This window comes from Rhea pennata, chromosome Z (genome assembly GCF_028389875.1).
Source record: "Rhea pennata isolate bPtePen1 chromosome Z, bPtePen1.pri, whole genome shotgun sequence".
NCBI classification, from domain to species: Eukaryota; Metazoa; Chordata; class Aves; order Rheiformes; family Rheidae; genus Rhea; species Rhea pennata.
In genome coordinates, this window is record NC_084702.1 from 80,878,649 (window position 1) to 80,901,840 (window position 23,192).

The following is a 23,192-nucleotide window of genomic DNA, read 5'->3' on the forward strand; positions in this document are numbered from 1 at the left end:
GTAACTTGGCTGCTAGAAAGCAGGAGCAGAAACTCCGTAAGCGATGGGGAGAGGGAACAGACGGTGATGGCTGGGCGAGGTTAAGGGATTAAAAAGAAAAAATGTTGGAGATCAAGAAAACATTGCTGACTGGGGACTAGCCGCCAGCACTGCCATCTCCCCATCCTTGGCCCTGTCCTCATCTCATCCCTGTTCCCATCCCTATTCCCATCCCCATCCTCATCCCATCCTCATCTGCATCCCCATCCTCGTCCCCGTCCCTGTCCCCATCACATCCCATCCCCATCCTCATCCTATCCCCATCCCTATCCTATCCCCATCCCCCATACCCATCCCCATCGCAGTCCCATCCTCATCCCATCCCCGTCTGCAGCTCAGTGCCCCCAGCCCAGGTTGGCCCCTCTCCCCGCCAGCGCTGCATTTTGGGACCCTGGGCCCTCTCCCCTCCCCTTGGCGGAAGCCCTGGAGGGGCTGGGGGTCTCGGGGATGCTCCCCAGCGCTCCACGCAGCTCCTCCGTCCTCGTGCCGGAGCTCCGGCATCATCGCGAGCCAGGTGGAGCCGGCGTTCCCGGAGCTTCGCCGGCACCGGCGGGGACCCAGGAACCGGCCGCCCTCGAAGGAGACAGAAGTGCCGGGAACGGTTTATAAAAATGGCACATTTATTGCTACAGAACGGTCATGTACATGACGGCATCGAGTAACTACAGATGAGAAACAGGTAATGGCCTACACCAAGCTGTGGTTGTTGGTTTGCAGATCTTCTTGAAAGAACTCCAGCACACAACCTGTTTGGACACTTCTACAAATCAGAAATACACCAAAAACATGAAAAAATCGAGGCACTCAGCCACACATTGAAAACAAGGTGTAACTGTTCATCTTTTTTCTTTTTTTTTTTTGATCTTTTTCCCTTTTTTTTTGTTTTTCCCCCTTTTTTTGTTTTTACTGTTGCAGCTATGTGTATAGTCGCAAAAATTTTCCCGTTGCGACCTACAACTGAAAAAAAAAAAGCTACCGTACAGTTTCATCTCAATAACACATGGTAAAATAACATCTTTTAAATAGTAAAATAAAGTAACAAACTTTTACTCAGAATGATTCCAAAAATCTACAAAGAAGAAATATTCAGAATCTGACAATTTTTTTTCCGTAATATTCATGGTATAAAAGGATTGCTCCTGTGAAAAATAAGCCAAATATATTTTTTATTTTTAAATTTAGTTTTTTTTTCCTACTAGGGTGTACTACAGTCTATTTTATAGCAAAAAGAGCACTAGACAAACGAAGCTTTATAACAAAAAGCCAGGCACTGATACATGGTAAATCTCTGCTTTTTTTTTTTTTCTTATCTCACTTAATTGCATCACAAGTAACAAGAATGAAAAAGGCCACAGTTCATATATTTTCACCATTACATAAGTCTATAATACTTGAAATGAGTATGGTCAAACCAGCACTGCACAAATATGAATCAACTTCAAGTCCCATGAGAAAGAACATGTTTTTAAAAAAACAAACAAACAGAACAAAAACGAAACAGAAAGGTAGGGCCCCCCACAGGCCCCGGTGCCCCACTGTGTTGGAATTCATCATATTCCACCTTCAGGGTTTTTTTTTCCAGTCAACTAGTGGACTAATTTTTTCTTTTTCATTTTTTTCTTTGTGTTTTTTTCTTTTTTCTTTTCTTTTCTTTCCTTTTTTTGTTTTTTTTTTTTTTTTGTTTTGTTTTTTTGGGTTTTTTTGTGCTTGTTTTCACTGAAATCTCTTCATTCCTGGCAATGTACTGTATTGTCCACTTTTGGACACGGACCATATCTGCCTTTTGGACACAAAGATGAAACCATCCTCTCCCCGACCGCCCGTTTTCATCACCTTTCCCCCCAACCCCTGAAAAAAGCTAAAAGAAAACTAAAAAAAAAAAAAAAAAAAAACCCAAAAAACAAAAGAAGAAGAAAGAAATCGGAAGACTGAATCAGTACGAGTTGCATCACTGGTAGGACTGACAGTTGTATAAACATTAGTGTTCCTTGCAGCTACACAGAAGACAAATGGTAAAAAAGTCCTAGGTGAACAGATTCCCTATTCAGCATATTCATAAATTACTTGAATGTGGAGGTGGATCAGTTCGTAACAAGCTGCTGTTTCAGTACTCGTTTCTTAGCCCGGTTTATCGCCACGTCACAGAGCCTTCTGCAACCTTCGCTCTCCACCCTCGGTGCCAGCAGCCAAGGCAAAGCCAGCTCGAGACGCCCGCGCCTTACCTGCGCTGCGAACCCACGGGGAGACGGGGGGCTGCACGCCTGCCGCGCGGGCAGCGCCTTCCCTCGCCCCGACCGGGAGGAGAGCGCGGTCCCGGGCGGGCGCCGCGCCGCGCCGCGCACGCCGCCACCGCGGCTTCTCCCCTTCGAAGCCCCGCGAGCTCGGCCTGGCGTTTCTCTGCTGCCCGCAGATCGCTTCAAACAAACGCCGAGTTGCTCTGGTAATTTTTTTTTTTTTTTTTTTTTTGCACCGTTCATCAGACGCCCGGGTCTCGGAGCCCCCACGACTCGCAGCTCCCCGAAACGGACGTGCGGAGCGCTGGCACTGACCGAAACCGCGGTACGACGGGCCTGAGCAAACCGACCCGGGCTGCGCGCCCTCTCCTCGCTAACGCCATAGCCAGCAGCAGCACGCACGGCGCTCACGGACCGAGACCTCTGCCCTGCTGAGGACACCAGCACTCGGAAACATTAGCTGTCGTTAACACTGGGCGGAATTAACCTTTATTACACCCGTTTTCATATAAACCAGGCTTGCTCAAAGTCCAGCACTTAAAACGTCATACGCATTTGTAATCCGGCACCAAACCTTAGTGTATTCGCCCCTCTCGTACTATTTTTTCTCGTGGTTTAATCCACCTCCACATTTGAGAAACTTATCAACAAATCAAAACAGTTTAAGTTTTACCGCTACTGAACATATTTACAGTTTTCAGCACGCACACAGCTAATCAAAATGTTTATGGGTATGTAGAAGGTGATCACATGGTAACTATCATATTTGTTCTTTACGTTTTCAGAAACAAACATAAAATTCAGATTCTTGTATCTCACTATTTCATTTAAATGAGACTTTTTTTCAACCACACAGATTTTTATAAACAAAAAACTGATACAATGTATTAAAACACATAATAACAAGAGTCTACATGTAAAAATATAACTTTTACATACACAATTTCAAAATAATGATACGTTTGCCATTTGTTGCATAAAATTTACAAATGTATTTTTCATTACTATATAACTGGCAAAACAGGAGAACAGATGGAACATTTAGACCGTTTGATGGATTTATGGCATTTATTCAGTGTTGATAGGTGGAAAATCTACTTGAACAGGGAGATTTTATTTAAAATACATGCCAGGTTTGTGTGGCTGTAAAAATAGAAACTGGAATTCGAGACAAAAGGATGCTGACAAATACTTAACTAGGAGCACTATCTGTTAATTGTACTGTACACCAAAGTCAATCATTATTAAGATTCACTATGGAAGTTGGTTCAATTGTGCCCAGACTTCAAAGCTAGTTATCGGATGAGTTGCTGTGCCATAGTTTGATCTATGTTACTATTAAATATGTTAAGTAAAAACTTCATTCATACTGGCCAGAGAAATACTGTACTACCACCCCTCCTCAAGAAAGTGCAACTTAATGCTTTAGGACTCATAAGGCTTGTTGTAATGCTGCATGATGACTGAAATTGGCATTTTACAAATAAAGGAGGAGGCAGCAAGTGGTCTACACTTAAATAATCCACTTAAAAACAAGAGAAGAACAAAACGGAACAAAACGAAACAAACGAAAAAAAAAAGTCGATCGAATCTGCCACACTACTTGCAATTTTCCCACTTGATGCTTTTCTCCCCCCTCGCCCCCCCGCCGCCCCCGCATCTGACCATGTATTCAGAAACGCCTCACTGCACACTACTTAGGCTACACACATAGGTAACACTTTAATCAGTTTGTTAAATCACAGCCACTTTGATTATGTTATGCTTCTGATGATATAAACATTGGAAGGCACAGTGGTAACATTGTAGCATTCTAACCTTGTACCTCTGAAAATCCCAGAAAAGGGTCAACGCGAGCAACATCACCGGTCGGACCAACGCCTTTCGCCAAGTCTCGGCAATGCTGCCTGTACTATCTACACATGACGTGACTTTTTTTTTTTTTTCTTTTTTTTAAGTCCTGTGTTCCCAAAAGACCGAAGAAACAACTCTCTACTTATTTATGAATGAGAAGCAACGTCAGGGTCAGCATTTCATCCTGCACTACCCCCCTCCAGAGACAGAGTTGGCACTACAGGTTACAATAACAAAAACAGGGGAGAGGGACAGAAATAAGACAAAAAAATCCTTATGTACAGTAAAATCTTCTTTTTAAAAAAGTTAATCAGTACTATTTTTTTACAGGAGCAAAAAAGTCTGAAACAAATGAACAAAAGCTTACCATATTCACTAAATTTTTAATATATATTTATATATATATTTATATATATATATTTGTCATAGGTCTATAAGATCCATCTGTTCCTCCTACCCTAAGGAATGGCTAATGTCATCACTTCAGTTTTCATTAGGACGTTTGCTGGTTTTGTAAATATCTGGGCAGCAAAGCTTCCCTTTTAATATCCAGTAAGTATAAACACTAGCTGTCTAGCACACCAACAAAAACGCTCATTTTTTTCTTCAGAAGTACACTTTTTCATTATTGCAAGTTTACAATTTTAAATTAAATATTTTTTTTCAGACTTACAAATTAATTATATTTTTTTTTCCAAAAGAAGTTTAGGCACAAATGCATTGTCCCACAGTGTGGAGAAGATTGCCATTCAGTCTCTAGGCTGTGCATTTACAGCTCGTAACATACTGCTTTAAACATTCTGAATGATATGTTAAAGAGAGTCGTCCCTCAAGTTGCACTTTTTGTTTTTTTTTTTGTTTTTTTTTCTCGTTTTTAATAATCGGGAATGCTGAAATCTCTTGCGTCTGTGATTCTTAACTACTCAGACTTGTCTTATATTACAAAAGAGGGGGTTAAGGAGAAGTGTTTATGTGGGTTTAAGATAATACAGCTGTTAAGGAAGTGGTCTCTTGTTTAAATGAAGAAATGTGGCAACTTGGACCTGTGAAAGAAGTAAAAAAAGTCGAATCAGTCCAGGATGGCTGAACACGCACACCTAGATCCTCTTTAAACGCACGATCTGAACGCGGCCATGGAAATCGAGCGTGTTTGCGCGATGACTCCGTCATCGGGGTGGGCCTGTTACCACCACTCAACTCACGCTCGGTCCCAGCCCTGGCTCCGAGGACCGAGGAACCGCGAGGAGGAGGAGCAGGAGGAGAAGGAGGAGGAGGACGAGGAGGAGGAGGAGGTGTAGGAAGGGGTCCTATGCACTAGCTTTGCCTCAGTTCACTGCAATCCGCTGGGTGACGGGAGCAGGCTGCTACCTGGGCACTGCCGGACGTCAACTTGCCTTTTTTACATCTGTCCCATGTGATTGGATGCATCTCCCATCCCAGGGTGGGGTCCCGCCAGGGAAAGTGGAGGAGGATCGGAAGATACTTTCTCTTCTTCCCTTCTTTTGAGACACGCTGCTTTAGGGTTCAGATTTCTTTCTGTTGAATTGGAGAAAAAGGCGATTTCAAATATTCACATTTTTACACCAAACCAATCTGTTCACTGCATGTGCACTTAAAACAATTCATGTATCAATTACTTGTTGCAGCCTCACTACAGGAATTTAGAGGGCCAGAAACGATGATACAGCTTGGTCAGGTCACCCAGTGCAACTCCACACACAACACCAGCAGCAGCTGCGCGATGGCACAGGCATCTGCATGGAGAGCAGGAGGCGTTTCTCAGACCCTGCTCAGCCCGACCTAGAGCTCCGGCGTCATCCTACACACCGCGAGAGCAGCCCGGACACCAAGCGTTAGCATCGCCTGTCTCCATCCCTGGACCAACCGATTAATATAAAGCAGAACAGCTGTATGGGAAGGGCTGGGAAAAATTCATCTCCAACAGCCATGGGACCTCATCCCCTTCAGGTGCCTTCACCCAGCACAGGCGAGGTGCCCAGCTACCTTCCAGTGGGAGAGGTTAGGGTTTCCTCCCTCCTTGGCACTGGGTGCCACAAGCCAGGAGTTTCCAAAATCACAAAGGTGTGTTTTACATGACTGGAAACCAGGAGGAACTTAAGGAGCTCGGCTGGGACACTGACCTCTGACTTGCTGCTCTAAGCTGAGGATGACAGCCACAGCCTGGTGTAAAATCAGGAGCTTGGTCTGGGGCTTGTCGCTCTTCAGATGGAGTTGCACCATCCGGCCCAACTCCTTGAAAGCCTCGTTGATGTCGCGCACGCGCAGGCGCTCGCGAGCGTTGTTGGCCATTCTCCTCTCCTTCTCTCTCTCAGCCTTCTGCTCGGGCGTCAGGTCTTCGTCATCATTATTGCTGAGAAACAAAAGGAATACATCATTTTCTAATGATGTGGAAAATAAGTGATGCAAAGATTTTAAACAGACTTCATCCAAAAGTACAGCATGAGCAGATACATTCATGAGCAGATACCTCCTGAGTAATTCTAACTTGCTGCTTTTTTTCTGCCAAACCTCTGTGTAAAATTCACTCCCATTAAATTTTACACTGACTAAAACTCTTTGGTTTGTAATGAAGCTTTACAATCTGAAAGACAGAACAGCTTGACCTCTGATATTTAAAAGATATAAAAATGTAGACTTTTTTTTCCAATTGATTTTTTTTTCATGGCCAACGCTGCAAAATTTTAATCATAACAAATATGTCATTACATATTCTCTGAATTCCACATTGTTCTGAATAACGATGGCGCATGTCCATTTTGAATTAAAATAAATAGCATTCCAGACACTTCTGATTATTCTTCTGAAAATAAAAAGTTGTGAAAAGAAAAGTTGTGACTAGGGGATCTATTTAGCTGAAATCCTATAGTAATTATATATGGCTCTTTGGATAAAGGAGGCCTCAGAAGACTGTCCTAGGTGACACAGACAAGGACTGGGAGTGAGGTCAAAATGAAAATACTGAAGTATAATGAAGCTATAGTGTGCGTGTAAAGGCTCTTGTGCAGCTGCAAGACTAGGGCTGAAGAGCATCAACCAAACAACCAACGGTTATTTTTACATTCCATGCCAAAGAGCGCACTGGCAGCTAGTAGCATGTTTCCCACCATCTTTGCTGCCTGTGGACAACTCTGGAGATCCACAAGCTTTACGCTTTTATCACTGCTGTTTTGGCTTCTTCCACTAAATATGTTAGCAGGCAGATCTCATGGATGCCAGGACCTCATCAATTAAGTTTCTAAGCCAGGAAGACAGCCATGTATTTGCATACGCCACCTTTAGCAGACTATCATAACGATTTTAGAACAAACATTCTCCGTTCTCTGGACTTGTGAGGGTAGAGGAGGTGGCCGTGGAAAGCCACCAAAGCTGCCCTGGGAAGCACCCAGCCGTGACATAGAGCACGGGGCACTGAAATGTCCATGGGCAAACAGCCACAGAAGTAGTTTACGGCTGCAAAGAGCCCTACAGTTAGGATCTGCATCTTTTCTGCAGCAAAAAATGCTTTTTATCCAGACAAGGTGATGATTTTAAATTGAAAACATATTAACTAGTGAGTTGGCACTATATAATTTGAATTGGTTATGCAAATACAGTAATAAATTTTCAGCAGCCCTAACAACATGAACGTAGACATATAACCAAATATCAGGAGTAACCTTTTAAAGCTGCAAGCATGTTAAAAGCAATAATGTTAACCTACAAAAGCTTCAAAGCATATATAAATATGCATAAGTGACACCATATTTGTTAAATTAACTAGAACTACGATCAGCTTACATCAGCATAAAGGTGCTTTCTTCTTACCATATCATACATGGACATGAAAGCCTCACTTATACATATGGTTATTTCAACACATTTATTGAGAGACAATCTCAAGTGTCATATATTTTCTGCAATCATAAGAGACGTGAATGTAATTAACGTTTTAAAAATCAGTGAGTGCAGCCTGCGAGTTCTGAAGTCTCAGCCCTTTCTCTGGAGGAAAATGTCTGCACAGCACAACTCAGATGTTTCTTATCTTGTCTCTATTTTTATATGGAGAACCAGTGGTGGAAGGAGAAAAGGCAGAATTGAATTTCCATTCAGTTTTTAAAAACAAAGCAGGATTGTGCCTGGATTTCAGCTTTCTTGGCATTTTTGTTATGTAGTTTGGGACTCAACTAAGGATGAAAGGTATCTGCACTCCTGAGATGCACCTCAGGCCCGAGGGTGAAATTCAGGTCAGAGAGGTGAAATTCAGGCCAAACGGGACAGAAGAAAAGCCTGTCCTTTGTTCAGGTGGTTAATGTTTGCAGTCTCCATGGACATCACTCAGGTTCACCAAGGACATGAGCTCCTGGATGACAAAACATAACTGTGACTTCACTAATACTTTCCAAAATCTCATGAAGAATATGCAGAACAAACTTTGTCCCCCTGGCACTCCAAATACATCCATGCGTTTCACAACCACCACTGTCTCCAAGGCAGAGAGAAATCTACTGCTCTTCCTGGGACTCAGATAGAGCAGAAGGCCTGTCTTCTTCCAGAAGATACAGACAGGACCAAATCCTTAGCTGCTGTAACAAGGCCACTACATCCTCCAACTGATCCTAGAAACTCTAGAGATTTACAGAAATTAAGGATCGGCTATAACAAATATATTTCAGAGGCAAGAGAAAAGAATACAGTTTGTTAGTTCAGGCGTAGATGTGATTGACTCTTAGGCACGCTTTGGAAAGGTGGAAATGTATACTGTATTCCAATGTGCAATCTAGGCAGAGAGGAATAACAGCCTAATAAACTCATTTTAGCGTAATGCAATTTTTTTATAGATTGAGGAGAACTTGCTCAGTGTCCAAATTTGTGAATTGTTCAAATTTGAGGAAGCCCTGGAGTACAAGTATCAGAAATGTACTTAGTACTGCCAGAATAATCATTATGTTCCACTTAGGCTGTGGTTTTACCTGCCAGGAAAAAAACTCATAGTTTCTTCCTGATCTGTTCACTTCATCGAAATCCAGTAAAGGAATTAAATGAAGCGACACTATTATATACTGTTACCTAGATCTTGACCTAGTAATTGATTTGATATCCTTCTTGTCATCCTCTAGTTTCTTGTCCTCAGAAGATTTTGTGTCCTGGAGGTTTTCATCTCCCTCGTCATCAGACTTGATTTCGGAGCTACCTGAAGAGACGCTCTGCCCTTGCAGTCCGGTTGGCATGCCTAGGAGAAGACACACGGGTGAGCTGTAAGGCAACACTTCAGCAAGAGTCTGCACGACTTGGGTCCACGTCCTCTGCTAGCGGTGCCCAAAGGAGGGCCTGGGCCGCTGCCCGCAGCGCAGCCCCGCCGACGGCTGCAGAGGGAAATGCAGAGGACGCAGCTGCTGAAAGCAGCTCTCAGCTGCGGCTTTCAGGTTTAATTCTCCTCCATAATCTTTTGGAAGAGATGATGGCTCCCTGTCTTTGGAACAGCAGCTAAACTGCACGGACAACTGTAATCACAGAAACCACGTCGTGTGCTCTGACTGAGGACCCAGTGCGCGCTTTAACCACTATCCCGAGCTTTTTCTGCATGCAAGGATTTAGGAAGAAAGTAAGGCTTTCAACCTCTATAGCAAGTTCCATTTCTACACCTGAAAGAGCTCTGCACATTCACTACCTGTTGGCCAACAAGATTATCAGCATTTTACAAAGCTGACAGCGAGCTTGTGATCTCCTCCAGCCTCACGTTTCTGGCTGGTAGACGACTGCGGAGGAGGACACGGGATGCCTAGCTGCTAGTCCTTTTCTACAATAACTAGACAACTTCATGCTAAAAAAGATCTTTAATATGTCATTGCCATAAAATACTCAGAACAACTGCAAGGAATGAGCAAGACTTTGTGAGACATCGCAATAGCAATTTGGGATTCTTCCTTCCACATTTTAACTGCGAGATTCAGACTCGAGGAGCAAAGATAAACCCTAGGTCAGACAGCTCCACACCTGCACTGAAGCACTGCAGGTCTGCGTATGGATCTACGCGAGCTGGGATAGCGCAGCGCGTACGCGAACTGAGGACAACCTGGTGTTGACCCTCTCGCAGACCGACCTGCAAAGCTGCTGAAAGTTCGGTGCGTGCCTCCGCTTCCCCAGAATGTCACACCTTCCTGATGGGCGCCCTGCGTGCTTTCTGCCTTGTGAGTGCTGCTGCTCGCAGTAGTTTTGGTGTCAGACCCCCCCCCGCCTGGAGCCCACGCGCTGGTACACCTCTACCAGCTGGAGTCCTCCCGAGGAACGGCCAGCCGCCGGCGGGCTCTGCCCCGGGACCCCCGCTACTCACCCCGGTAGGCGTCCTGGGGCGGGTTGAGGTCCGGGGAGGTGGCGGACTGGACGGGCAGCTGGGGGACCGGGACCTGGTTTGGCACGAGCGAGTGGCTGCCGCCGCGCAGAGCGACGCCGTCCTCGCGGTGGGCGCCGACCTGCGGGAGAGAGGCGGCGGTGAGGGGCGCGGGGGACCCCGCGAGCGGCTCCTTCCCCGCCGCTCCGCGCTAGAGGGCGCAGACGGACCGCGGCGGCGCGGGGAGGACGCCGCGCCGCGCCGGGCCGAGCCGAGCCGAGCCGAGCCGAGCCGAGCCGTCGTGACAAGCCCGGCGGAGGAGCTCAGGCAGGTAGAACGTCAAACCTGCTCCCAGGGCGCTGCGGCGGAGCGCGCCGATCCGTACCCATCTGTCTTCTATCATGTCCGCCGGCGGATCTGACAATTATCTTAATGCCCATATGCTTAATTGCGGGCTTCTCAATTCCCCCTCGCTATCGGAAATCCTGCAGGAATTTCAGTTTGGCACGCGCCTCTCGTTTTGGGGGAAAAGATGCTCAGGCCTGACATTTTTTTCTCCGTCGTGCCAGCTAAGGCTCTGACAGCGGCAGCTACCGCAGTAGGTGCCGCGGCCCCTGCCCAGCGCAAACGTCACGAAACGTCTCCTGCTTTTCCTCCTCGTCCAAGCCGGCGCCCGCGGGGTTTCACTAACCGCAGAGCTGCAAACCCGAAGGGGCGCCCGGCCTGCCAACACCGACCCGGGCTTTACCGAACAGCCCAGGCACGACGGGAACGCACCCGCTCTCTCCAAGGACATTGCTCACGGACGCGCGTGCATTGAGCACGGACGGGGTCATCGCATCGTTAAGCAAAAGAGACCCTGCAGGAGAGTGAAGCATCTGAAGAGCCAAACTGGCAGGAGCTGCAGCAGGCGTTGACGTAAAAACGCCCGGAGTGGACAGCGCGGGAACCGCCAAGAGCTGCCTCTCGAGCTTCCGCGCTTCGGACGCGACTCACGGGCGACCAGCGCTGCGAGCGGTACACCCAGCGCGCCGGCACCTAAGAGTTAGTGCTTGGTCTGGACTTTCTCGGGTGCACGTCTCCCGTAACGCCCGCGTAAAGTGCGCTTCCAAACTCAGCAGAGAACTGTAAATCTCTCCCTATTCTCCAAAAGCATTGTAAGCACTCGTGAAGATGAAAAGTTTGAGGAATGTTTCTAATCAGACTTACAAGATAATATAGTATAATTGTTAACAGCAAGTCGCAATCGCAGTAAGAAAGATAAAAGGGAATCCTGCCAAAGGGAACTCGAGAAAATCTTTTACTACTAGACGAAATGCAAATAACCAAAAGCAAGTGTAAAATAGGAGAGACAAACTCTCTCCTTGTTGAGACATTTTAATTTTAAAAGCATGACATGCTAAGAAAAGCCTGGAACCAACGTTGTTTGGTTGTAAGAGAGAATAGCTGCTAAGAGACGTGTTTAGAGCTCTGCAGCTCTGCTTCCTTAAATCTCAAAGATTCAAATGATAAAACGTAATGAAAACCATGATGACATTCTTCTGAGAAGTATTATTTAGCATCACCTACAAAAGAAAAAATACTAGTGAAACAAGCTTTCCTTCTGCTCTCTCAGAGATGTTCAGCTCAACTGGAGCTGACTTGGGGCAATCCGATCGAACTTCGAAGTTGGATCTGACTTCAAAGCTGCCCCGCTTTCAGCAGGGGTTTCATCCAGATGACCTGCAGAAGTCCCTTCCAATCTAAACTTTTCTGCAATACTATGAAAGATGAAAACCATCAAATTCTGAAGTAGAGGAAGACAAAGAAACATATGATACCACTTCTGGTTGGGAAACAACCACTGCACCTCCAGCAGAAGTCCTGAGAGCAACTGGAAGCTGTAAAGGGACTTTGTCAGACGCAACATCTCTCCCCGAGTCCCTCCCTCTTCTTGCACACCTCCCTGGGCTCCTTCCAGAAGCAATGCAGAAGGACAGACAGAGCCCTCTGGAAGGGGACTGCGAACACCCCGTCTCGCTCCAGCTTCTTCAGGAGAAGCCCACCACCTCCTGTGACCACGCGGGGGATTCAGGAGGCCGCCACCTCTGTAGAGGGCTAAGGAGGTGGCTCACGTTGGGTGGCCCAGCTTGAAGAAGAACAACTTGGAGATCTGTGTTATTTGGCCTGAATTCTTGTCTCTCTCGTCTCATCCTGCCCAAAAGCTGAGGTGGTAAAAACCACTAACAATTTTCAAGATTTTTAAGCTGAAATGTTGAACTCAGATGCAAAAAAGATGGTACTTCTGACAAGACGTTTTAATTACATTTTAAAATGTTTTCAATATTAAAAACTTTCCTTGCACATCTCTTCCTGTAGTTTCTCAAGAGATCTGGAAGATAATTACAACTGAACGATAAAAACTACCAGTCCGCATTTTCTCTTTTACAATCTACGTTATGAACCTTGTTTGCTGAGATTTGTAACTCTATTTTTTTTTCTTGCAAAATGGCACATTTAAAGTTTGTTTAATGAACAAATCCGTCCTACGTTCATCCATACACTAAGGAAAGACTAGCTCCTATCCACTGTGATTTTTTTGGGTAAGACATCTTTTCTTGTGGGTGAGTGGGAGTAAGGTTTCCTGCTTAGATACGATCAAACTTCTGGGGGGGGGGGGACTGGGGGACTTGCTTCACCCGCAGGCCTTTGCACACTGCAGTGGAGACAGTTTTGCTCCAGAACGCGGATTCTTTCCAACTTTCCCTACAAAAATGCCATAACGCAACTGTCGCTCCCTATCTTATTTTTCTGGATAATTTATTTCTACCATTACAAACACTTGAAAGAAAATTCAGGGAGCAAAATCACTTAGATATATCACAAATTTTTACCCTTAAACAATATATTTTTGGAGATACAGAAGTCTGTCCACTACAGGTCTATTGGGCTACAGGTATGTTTGTGTGCACGCGCGTGTGCTCACACATGGGGTAAGATCAGACTTAAGCTGGTCTATCAATCAGGTGGTTCCATAAACGGAGGACGCGTGAAGGCTGATTTCTTGGGGCCTTGTGTTTCTGCTATGACATGGTTCTCGCCCCGTTTGAGGCCATATCACAGCCCCCTCCTGTGGGGATACACAAACGATGGCTCTTAAGTTTGGCTTCAAATTTTCCCTTAAAATGGGCTGCTCATTTCCTTTTCCCTTTAAAACATGATCATCTATTTTCATGAAACTACCAGGAGCTCAGCACCGTTAAGACCATGAGCATGCTGCCAAGCCCAGCTGAAAGTGCCCACCTGAGTTACCAGGTACGGATGAGGCCCTGCTGTTGGTCTGATCTTCTCAAGAAGAAGAAAACCTGGTTATTCTAAGCATTTATATCAACAGACTGAAATTTCATTGCACCAATGGAAGGTGCAAAATGAAGCCAAACACACCCACTAGAAGCACTGCAACCTCCTGGGGCTCAGCCAATGAGCTGTATGCCAACACACCACCAGTCGCGGGGAGAGGACCAGGGGCTACAACCTCCTGCACCAGGCCACCGCTATGCGCAACGACGCAGATGTCCGGTGAGCCCGGAGCAAACTCTGCTACCACCAGCCTCGCTTGGCAGGGCTGGGAAATGCTCATAAAAAGTAAGAGAAGATCCAGAAATCTGCTCCTCCCTAACCAGCAAGCAGTGCCGACGTTTTGTCTACTATAAAAACAAGAGTTCCGCCTGGAGGTAGAGTGAAGATATGAATCATTCCCCTGGCCCAGGAGTGTAGATCTATAAATAATACTTATCTTTAGCGAATCAAATTCACTTTGAAGTTCTATTAATATTTCATTTATTTCCATCTCTTTGTCCCTACTGTAACACTCAGCAGACTGGAAGGGAAAAAAACAACAAAAAAACAACCCCCAAAACATGCACTGGTGGTGCAGATGGGCTCTAAGGTTGAGGTGAGCTTCTCTGTCTCTACCTCCTGTTTGAAATCATAAGCTCCCCCTGACATGTATACACGCAAGCATATGTGTGCATGATACCATGTGAAGTACAGTGTACTCGAGATAAGTCAGCCGAAGGGAAAAACCATGAGAAGCCCTAATCTTGTGTTACTTTGGCTACTGAAAGTTAAAAAAGTCTCTGGAAGGCAAAAAAATACAAGTACATAGAAGGATGATCCCATGGACAAGAAGTAATGATCAAAATCAGCCAACGGGACTTTTTAGTGTAGGTCTCTCTGGAGGCATGTACATACCAGGTTGGCAGATGGCATGAAAATCTGGCTGCTGTTTGAATTTCTATTTATGTAAGTCTTTTAGGGCATTTAAAAAAACTTTGAGAGTTGAAAGAAGGCTAGACCTTGTCTCCTAACTTTGCAGTTTAATTTGTATACATGGTCACTGACATTCAGAATAAATGTGAGGCTTTCCAGGTTACGCTAATTTGTGTGCACTTCAGATTAGCGTTACAATCTATATATTCGCCATGGATGGGACGTTGTTTTAAGTTCTTAAATATTCAGCATTTCCCATGGCAGACGTGTATCTGTCATCGATACAGATACAGGAAAGATGTTTTCAGAAGGATGCTCCGTAAGGAGCACCACTCAGGAATGCACCTGTGGAATGCATGCATGGAGGCTCACACTTCTCCACACTTCTTCATTTCCATTTTAGCACATTTGCATAGAAAACTATGCTGCTGTATGGTACACTTGACTACTTCTACTCAGCAAATAAAGGCTTCTTTTAGCTCTTGTTAAAGAGCTGAGGAAGAAGAAGGTGTCTGAAGCCACATCACCCCTGGCATACTCAGGTCAGGACAGGCCGAGGAGAGGGCATCCTCACCTGGTGACTTGGCCTTCGCTGCCCAGAGCGGTCCACCCCACCAGGCCATCGCACGCGTCGGGGGTGAAGCAGGAGCCCACCGGGTTCGAAGGGGCTCCTCAAGACCTCTGATGGGGAAATGCCCCCACTCACAGCTGGCGGCTGCCAACGGGCAGAAGTTTGGTCGCAGTTGCAGGCTCTTTCCAAGGAGTGAAAGGCTTTTTCTTTCTTTCTGGAAAACTAACTGTTCTGCTGTCTTTAAGATGCTTGTTTCATCAATGTCAAGATGTAGAGTGTTTAGTTTGGCAGCTAATCAACTCTTATCAATATTAGCTCCAGAGATAAGTGCCTGCAGAGCAGGCTCTTGGCCCAAGCTACTCTTCAGTTATTTTAAACAGTAATGCACGGTAAAGTAGTGACTTTTGAAAGTGTATGATGGGGCAGGCCCTGGGAAGGGCATGCATACCAACGTTACCTTATTTTACAGAATAATGAAAGCTTTCTTCTGCCAGAGGACAGCTTTCCCAGCTCCCTGTTGTATGTGTATTAGTCACCTCTTGAGGAGTGAAACACTTCTTTCCAAATACTCCTCTCCAAAAAGAAACTGCCTAAAGCGGCAGTTATACTGGGAAGGAAAAGCTCGGTATGGGGGCAGGAGGACACAGGGGATGGAGGAGGGTTGTCCCCAGCAGACCGCCCATCTGTGCGTGCCAGAGCACACACGGGCCCCTAGACGAATGCAGGAACATGCTCGTTTTTCCACTAAACGCGAAGAGAAAAGCTGATGTGCCTGCACGGTAGTTAGGCACCTCTTGACACAGAGAGCTGTTTTGGTGTCTTTAAATTACAATCTCCCCATGAAATATCGATTGCGCCCGACTTTGAACCATCTTGAATTATCTTTATGTATCTTCATCATGGATATGAAGATGGAACATTTTATGCTCCAAAGCAAGAAAAGCCACTATTTGACCCAGAAGTGGATCTCGAGAAGTGGCAAGAAATGGTCATACAAATGTTTATTTTATTGCTCGCAGATGGGCATTTGAAGCTGTGAACTGTAAGGAGCAGACATGAGCTGTAAAAAATGGGGAAAGGTCTCCGACGAAGGCATCAGCACTGCACCCTTTCCCTACAGTTAACTCTTCTCGTACCGAGAGCCGGCCTTCGTGCAAATTATCAACTTTTTAAACACAAAGCTAAAAAGGAAAAACTAACAGCTATTGTCAAATCCTCTCCGGATGGCAGTTTCCAGCTTCGGAAGAGACTATTCCTAACTTACTAACATAATGAACAAACGCAACAAGCAACAAATGCTTTGTACTTTTTAAAACGATGACCCTGTGTTATCCAATTAGATAAATAAAAACACGAGGCAAGAAAGTTGTAAGGTGATGCATGTTAACATGTGTTCAATATTGTCAAAATTTATAAGTCTGACAGAAAGCAGATTTGTGCAAAGCCCTTATAAACCTCTACTGCTATATTAAAAAGGGAACAGCACAGGGCACTTTGAAACAAATGGTCTCTCACTGTATGTGTGTATTATTCGTCCAAATTATTCACTCTTATTTAACTGCACTGAAGTCTTTCATCTCCATGCTATACAATAATAGTTTCCATATGACCGGTGGCTCAGCTATAAATAAGATCAAAAGCAAAAGAAAGGATTTAATAAAAAAAAGGACATTAAGAGTGGCATTAAATCAGGAAAAAAGCAAAGTTCATTCTTTTTTTCTACAGAAAAAAGTAATGCTGAGTACTAAGCAGCTTTCCAAGTATCTTAAGAAAAGGCATTTTGCGAGCCAGTTGTATGCAAAAGCCATTTAAACACAGCTGAAAGTGGCAAAGCTGAACTTCGGTATTAAAAAGGAAGGAGGAAAAATAGTAATAATAAAAAAAAAGTGCCACGTCTGAAGCAGAGGCAGGGAACTGGCTGAAGGGTGGCTTTCGCGCCACGAGCCGCACGGGAGAGCGCCGCGGGGCAGCGCTCCACACGCTCCTCCGAACGCTTTCCGGGCTCGATCGAAGCAGGTTTGGGCAACGCAGCGCGGCTGCGGGAATCACAGCATTGCTCAACCCGAACACACGAGCGCTGCGAAAGGAAGTTTTATTTGGCACTGAACATTTTCTTGATGTGAAGAGCCAGCTTCCCAAGCAAATTTTCTTCTAGTGCTGCAGAAGCTATGAGGTCTAATCTCCGTTCCCTGCCGGACAAACAGCTGCGAATAACCTGAGATTGGCAGGGGGGAGGCGCGCTCCCCTTCCTCCCCATTTAACTGCTCGTGGGGACCAGGCCGTACCCCATCTCGATGCTGTACTCTGGATTATCGGGGACGCGGTATGGTACCCGCAGCCCTGCACCGACAGCCCTGGGCGCTGCCCCAAGCAGCTTCCCGCCCCGATGCACGCGCCGGGGCTGAACGCACCCGCGGCGCTCTGCAAAAGAAAAAAAACGTGCCATTAAAATACTGGTTGGTGGTTTCTTCCTGCTCGAAACGCACTTCACAGCTCAAAAATAATTTAAAAATATGATAAAGGCTGTAATTGCATAGCATTAGGAATGTCAACCAATTAGGGCAGAAAACAGCGCTACATAAAGATCTTATACTGGTGCTTGTTATGTTAGATTTCATCCCAGTAAGGTCACTTTGTCCATTTTTTGTTTTTCCAATTTATATTATACCTGTTAACTAAAAGCCACGGTCAAACAAAACAAACAACAGATGCAAAAGCTACAACTGTGATAAAAATGAGGACAAGAATAAGATAATAAGAAAAAACCGCAAAAGCCAAATTTTGTCTTTTAAATAATGCCAAGTTGCTTGACTCTTTTTGTTTATGTATGAATGACATAACTGAATTACTTCATGAGCTGCTACTTTAATTCCTAGGGGTGGAAAATTCCATAAGTTAATTTAATGTGAACGTAAAAAAAATATACACGAACATGCTCTCTTCCTGTGGGCCCTCACGTGAAGCATGCAGACAAGCTGATGGCCTTCTACGCATTATCTTAACAATAAAGCATGCCAGTTTGGGTTTTATAATGATTTTAATCAATCCCTCCATGCACTGCTACAAAAGGAACATGTGTCTTCTAAGAGTCCTGAGTAAAAGTTAGCATTTAAATGCTGTTCTCTACCGTTTAATTTAAAACGTTACAATAAAATCCCTGCAATCTACACAACCTCTGAAATAACAGGAACTACCGAAAGCCAGGAAATTCACAGCTGAGGCTGAAAATATCAGCTTGGCTCATGCCCTGGAGAGATGGAGACGGGAAGGTGCAACGGGATGACCCCAACCCTGAAGTTTCTACCCGGAGAGGCAACGTGCGAGCCTCTGCCACGAAGCTCTTTTTGCAGACCCGCAAGAGCGGCAACGTAAGGCAAGTTATTTGTGTTGTCCGCGTGCGGGGACAGGCGGCGGCGGCGGCGGCGGGGCGAAGGTGCGCGCGGGCGCGGAGGGAGAGGTCCCCCGGCGCGCTCCGCACGCGTTTCCGGCCCCTACCTCCCACTGCTGCTTTATTTACTGCAGCTGGCCCAAGCTTTACAGCCTGTTTCATGTATTAAAATTCAAATGTGGAAAACATTACCAGTATCCTCCTTGATTTTTTTTTTCTTTCTTTTTCCCCCCTTCAACTTCCTTTTCAGCGTGGAATGTATCAAATGGTCAAAGGCTAACTTAAGACTGACTCTACTCAAAAACTATTTCCTTTGTTCTTATGTTTTTACTTCAAAATTCATACCAGTTTTCCAAAAGAAATTATCAGGCCTGCCTCTTTCACACAAGTTACAGTTTCAGACAGTGAGTAATGCTGCTGGGGAACTCAGCAGACTCTGTTTTTTCAGAGAAATGTGCCCGTCTTGTTTTCAGAAGCAGCAAGGCTCTCCAAGCAGCGTATCTTCTATTTGAATTCTCCCGTTCAATTAACTCTGCTCAACTATATCCTCATCTTACAGACGCCGGAAGAGAAGTAAGCAGGAGCTCGTCTCCGAAACGAGCACGATAAGGCTCTATCGCTCTGTGTTTCCAAAGCAAAACACGTGAATTTCCGAAAAAATGAGTGCCTAACTCCTCCTAAAAATATGAATGCATTTTTCAGGTGCAGGATACAGTCACTTTGATTTTTCATTGTTGCTGGGGTTTTGCTTAAATCTAACCTCACCTACATCTGGTATTTAAGCGAGGAGCACATATTTATGGAACAAACTGTCTCTGAAGTGATGCCCTGGGTGCATGTTGCATCAGTTTAACATATGCAAAGCGAGCAAAGCTACAAAAATTAAACTCTTCTCTCTTGATTGAGAGCAGATATGCAGAAACAGTTGTAAGTCACAGATCTGGCTTTTAATAAAGCCAGATTTCTTCATTAAAAGCAGTATTGTTTAAACACTGGAGGAAAAAATAGCTTTGTACAAACTAAAATCTTAGATTATATGTATCCCAAGTGTATTTAACATATTACCTGAGGCCAAGCTAAATTACAATCTAGAATTTCCTTTTGTGAATTCTCAGCAACTGCCACAGAGAGCAAAACAATGTCTGGTTCATGCTAATTTTACTGGGGAAGGGGAGAGGAGATGGATTTAACCGAGCCGATGAAAAAGCATCTTTATACCCCTCTGAGCCCTCTTGCCAGACCGTTTTCAGTTAACACTTAGCATGTTTTTGAATCTGCAGATGACACAAGCTCATTTGCGGCTTTTAATGATGTTTCACCCATGACAGAGTCACTTTTATTAACATTTAGTTTAATGAGGAGCAGAGCCTGTCACAAAGCTGCCCCAGTGGGGAAAAAAACATCCCTCCCCCCAAAACCCCCTTATTCTAGCTTCTCAGGTACTTAATTTCAGCAGCTAATATTGCATTTTAGTAACTCGCAGCGACAGAAGCCGCTCCATTCCTACGCGGTGAACCCACCGCGGGCAAGGGTTCAGCCCAGGGCCCCGCGTGGGGACGCGGGGCTGGGAAGCAGCACCGGGGTAAGGATAACCCGCCGTCCCGGCGGCTAATTATTTTATAATCACCTAACCGAGCGTCACGGCGGCGCCCAGCCAGCGCTGGGGCATCCCAGCGTGTGCAGCAGAGCGGAGGAGGAGGCAATTACCAAGTAATTGGCCACTAGAAGAAGAAGCGTCTTCCTTCCCCCAGCAGTTGCCTCACACTCTGGCATCAAAGTTTTCTCCTTTCTTTTTTTCTTTTTTTTTTTTTCTTTTCTTCCCCTTCCCCTTGTGAAAAAAAAAAGGAGGAATTCTGTCTGAATCCTGTCAAGTAAAACGCTAAATGTTTGCATTTTCCATATGATGCTTAATCCTATTTGGAATGCTTCTGAACATTTGGCCTTGATTACATCTTGGAGCAATGAACTTCACAGGTCATTGTGCGTTGAATAAAAAGTATTTCTTTTTGTCAGGTTCGCTGAATGTCCCCTTGTTCTTTAATTATAAGGAAGGATGAATAGGAGAGCTAGATTTACCTTTTCTATGCTATCTATTATTCTGCGCACCTCTATTATGTCTCCTCTTATTCATCTCCTTTCTAAACAAAATCACCACAATCTGTCCAATCTCTCTTCACAGGAAAACCTTTCCAGGCTCGCAATCATCTTTGGTGCTTGCCACTGAATTCCTTCTAATTTTACTAAACTTTGTGGAGACAGGAAAACCAAAACAGAACACAGAGCTCCAGGTAAGGATAAATCCAGACACGTATTTATACATATCCAGACAAATACGAGGAATTCACTGGCGTTCCATCAGTTTTGGTGTCCTTTCTGATGTTCTTTTTCAATTCAAAGGGCTTTTTTGTTCTGTTTGGCGTTTTTTAATGATTCTTGCACGCTGAAGAGAAACCTCCATGCCACTCTCCAGCAGAGGCAGATGCTTTCTTCCTGAATTGTTTGCAGCCCAAAACGTGTATGGTTAATTGGAATTCCTTCTTCTAATCTGCCCTGCCTTGCCCTCAGACTGTGGGATGAGGAGGGGATCAAGCCTAGTCCTCCCACAACGCCACATGGCAGCGAACTGGCCGCGGATCTGTCGTGTCCCTTTCTATTTCCACATATTTTCCTCCAGTCTTAATTAACTTAAATAGTTTGAACATCTGAAAATACTGCCAGATAACACGCAGTTCCCTTTTTCCATTCCACATATGAGCAAGCAGCACTATTCCTAGAATTAAATTCTAAAGCATCAAAATTATTGCCTTATAATCCTGCGGAAAACCGAACGTTTCATCCCACTCCGCACATACGTACCTTCACTTTCTAATCTAGAACCGCGGTTTCTCGCTGCGCAGAGGACAGCTGCTTTTTCACTAACTTCTGAGGGACTCTGAGATTTCTATACATTCAAACGCCGCTTCTCCTTCGCTTGCTATTTTGCTAACGTATTTAAAGGATTAACAGATCGGGGAGAGGTGGTTTTCCTCTGCGGGAAAGAAAGCACCTGCGAGGCGCTTCCTCTCCAAAGCGCACGACACCCGCTACGAAGCCGTGCAGAGTGCACGTGCATATACGCGTATATAGATACAGATATTCACGCGTATATAGACAGATGCTCGCCGTGCACGGGCAGGAATCCCGCGCGCAAACCGCAGCCCCGGCCGAGCCGCAGAGCTTACCATGAGCGAGTGCCGGCCGGCCGAGAGCAAGCCGGTGCCGTAGCCGGAGCCGAGACCTCCCATCGCCCCGTTGTGCGCCGGCCCGATCAAGCCGTGCATGTCGCCGTGGCTGCCGGGCATGGCGGTGGAGGGCCCCACGGCGTGGTTGCGCAGCACGTGGATAGCGTCGTCCAGCCGCTCCAGGCGGTCCTCGATCCGGCTTTGCTGTTTGGTTGCGGGGGGAAGAGCAAAGCGGGAGGAGGGTCAGCAGAGGCGGGGGGCCGGCGGGAGGGGGCGGGACGCGCGCGCCCCCCGCGCCCGGGGCGCCCCGCTCCTGCTTCCGCCCCCGCTCCCGGGCGGGTTGTGCTTCCTGCGGGACACGTCTCGAGACAGCGTTCGGGGTGGGGGGGACGGGACGGGACGGGAGAGCGTGGCTAACCCAAGGACGCCTTTGATTTTCATGGGCAAAACAGGTTCAATGATTCCTCATGAACATAATCATTACAGTACATAGGTTGCCCTCTATGTCTTTGAAAAGTTTTAGAGATACTTAAAAAAAAATTAATAATAGTAATAAAAAAAAGTAAAAAAAAAAAAAATAAATAAAGGAGAAGGAAAGGAACAAATATACCTCTACTTTTCATCAGCCTCCGGCAGGGACGTGCCTCCCCCCAGCTAACCGCACGCCAGGAGGAAAGCAGGACCGCCCCCGCCTCGGGCTCCTCTTCCCCCGCACGCGGGCACCCTCCGGCCTCCGGCGCAGGCCGCGGCAAGCGCAGCTCCGCGGGCTCCCGGCCCGGCCGCGCAGCCCTCCCCTCGGCTCGTCCTCCGCCCGGGACCGGGGAGCCCCGAGGAACCCGCCGCCGCCGCCGCCCAGGGCCGCTCGGCCGCTGCTCCGAGCACCGGCCTCGGCGCCGAGCCACAGGGCTCCCAAGCAGCCCGACCGCCGCTTCGCTGAGGTTCCTCCGTGCCAAGCCGAAAAAGCCCGGAGCCGCGTTGCTGGCAAGGCTGGGGAGGAGCGGAGCAACCGGGATTTCCACCGCTGCCCTTCGCACGAGCAGCCCAAAGCGCTTCCCGGGAGCAAGGGCGGGCGCCAGCGTCGCGCAGGCGCCGGGAAGGCGCGGGAGCCGCGGCCTCGGCACGGCGCAGCGGGCAGAGCCCCCCGGGACCCCCGGCGGGGCAGGAAAACACGGCCGCCCCGACGCTCCGGCTGCAAAACTGGCTGGCGGGGACCCACGGGCTGCACCAGCAACTCTCCCTGCAGACCCGCCGCTCCCCAGAAGCAGCGTAACGGGGGAAAAAAGCAAAAAAAAAAAAAAAAAAAAAA

General features: G+C 46.3%; 1 protein-coding gene across 13 annotated transcripts in view; it reads right to left on the bottom strand.

Moving 5' to 3' along the window:
- Positions 1 to 636: 636 nt before the first annotated feature.
- TCF4 (transcription factor 4) overlaps positions 637 to 23,192 on the bottom strand; it is a 192,405-nt gene continuing 169,849 nt past the window's right edge. For 9 of the 13 annotated variants that reach the window (XM_062600634.1, XM_062600635.1, XM_062600631.1 and 6 more), the window contains 6 exons: positions 21,887 to 22,090; positions 10,459 to 10,597; positions 9,195 to 9,357; positions 6,269 to 6,498; positions 5,522 to 5,663; positions 637 to 5,170 (listed from right to left, as the gene is read on the bottom strand). In XM_062600634.1, the coding sequence (XP_062456618.1) occupies positions 5,527 to 5,663; positions 6,269 to 6,498; positions 9,195 to 9,357; positions 10,459 to 10,597; positions 21,887 to 22,090 (873 nt within the window). In that variant the 3' untranslated portion in view covers positions 637 to 5,170; positions 5,522 to 5,526. The remainder of the gene's footprint in view (positions 5,171 to 5,521; positions 5,664 to 6,268; positions 6,499 to 9,194; positions 9,358 to 10,458; positions 10,598 to 21,886; positions 22,091 to 23,192) is intronic. The other 4 variants (XM_062600633.1, XM_062600632.1, XM_062600641.1 and 1 more) reach the window with 1 other exon arrangement.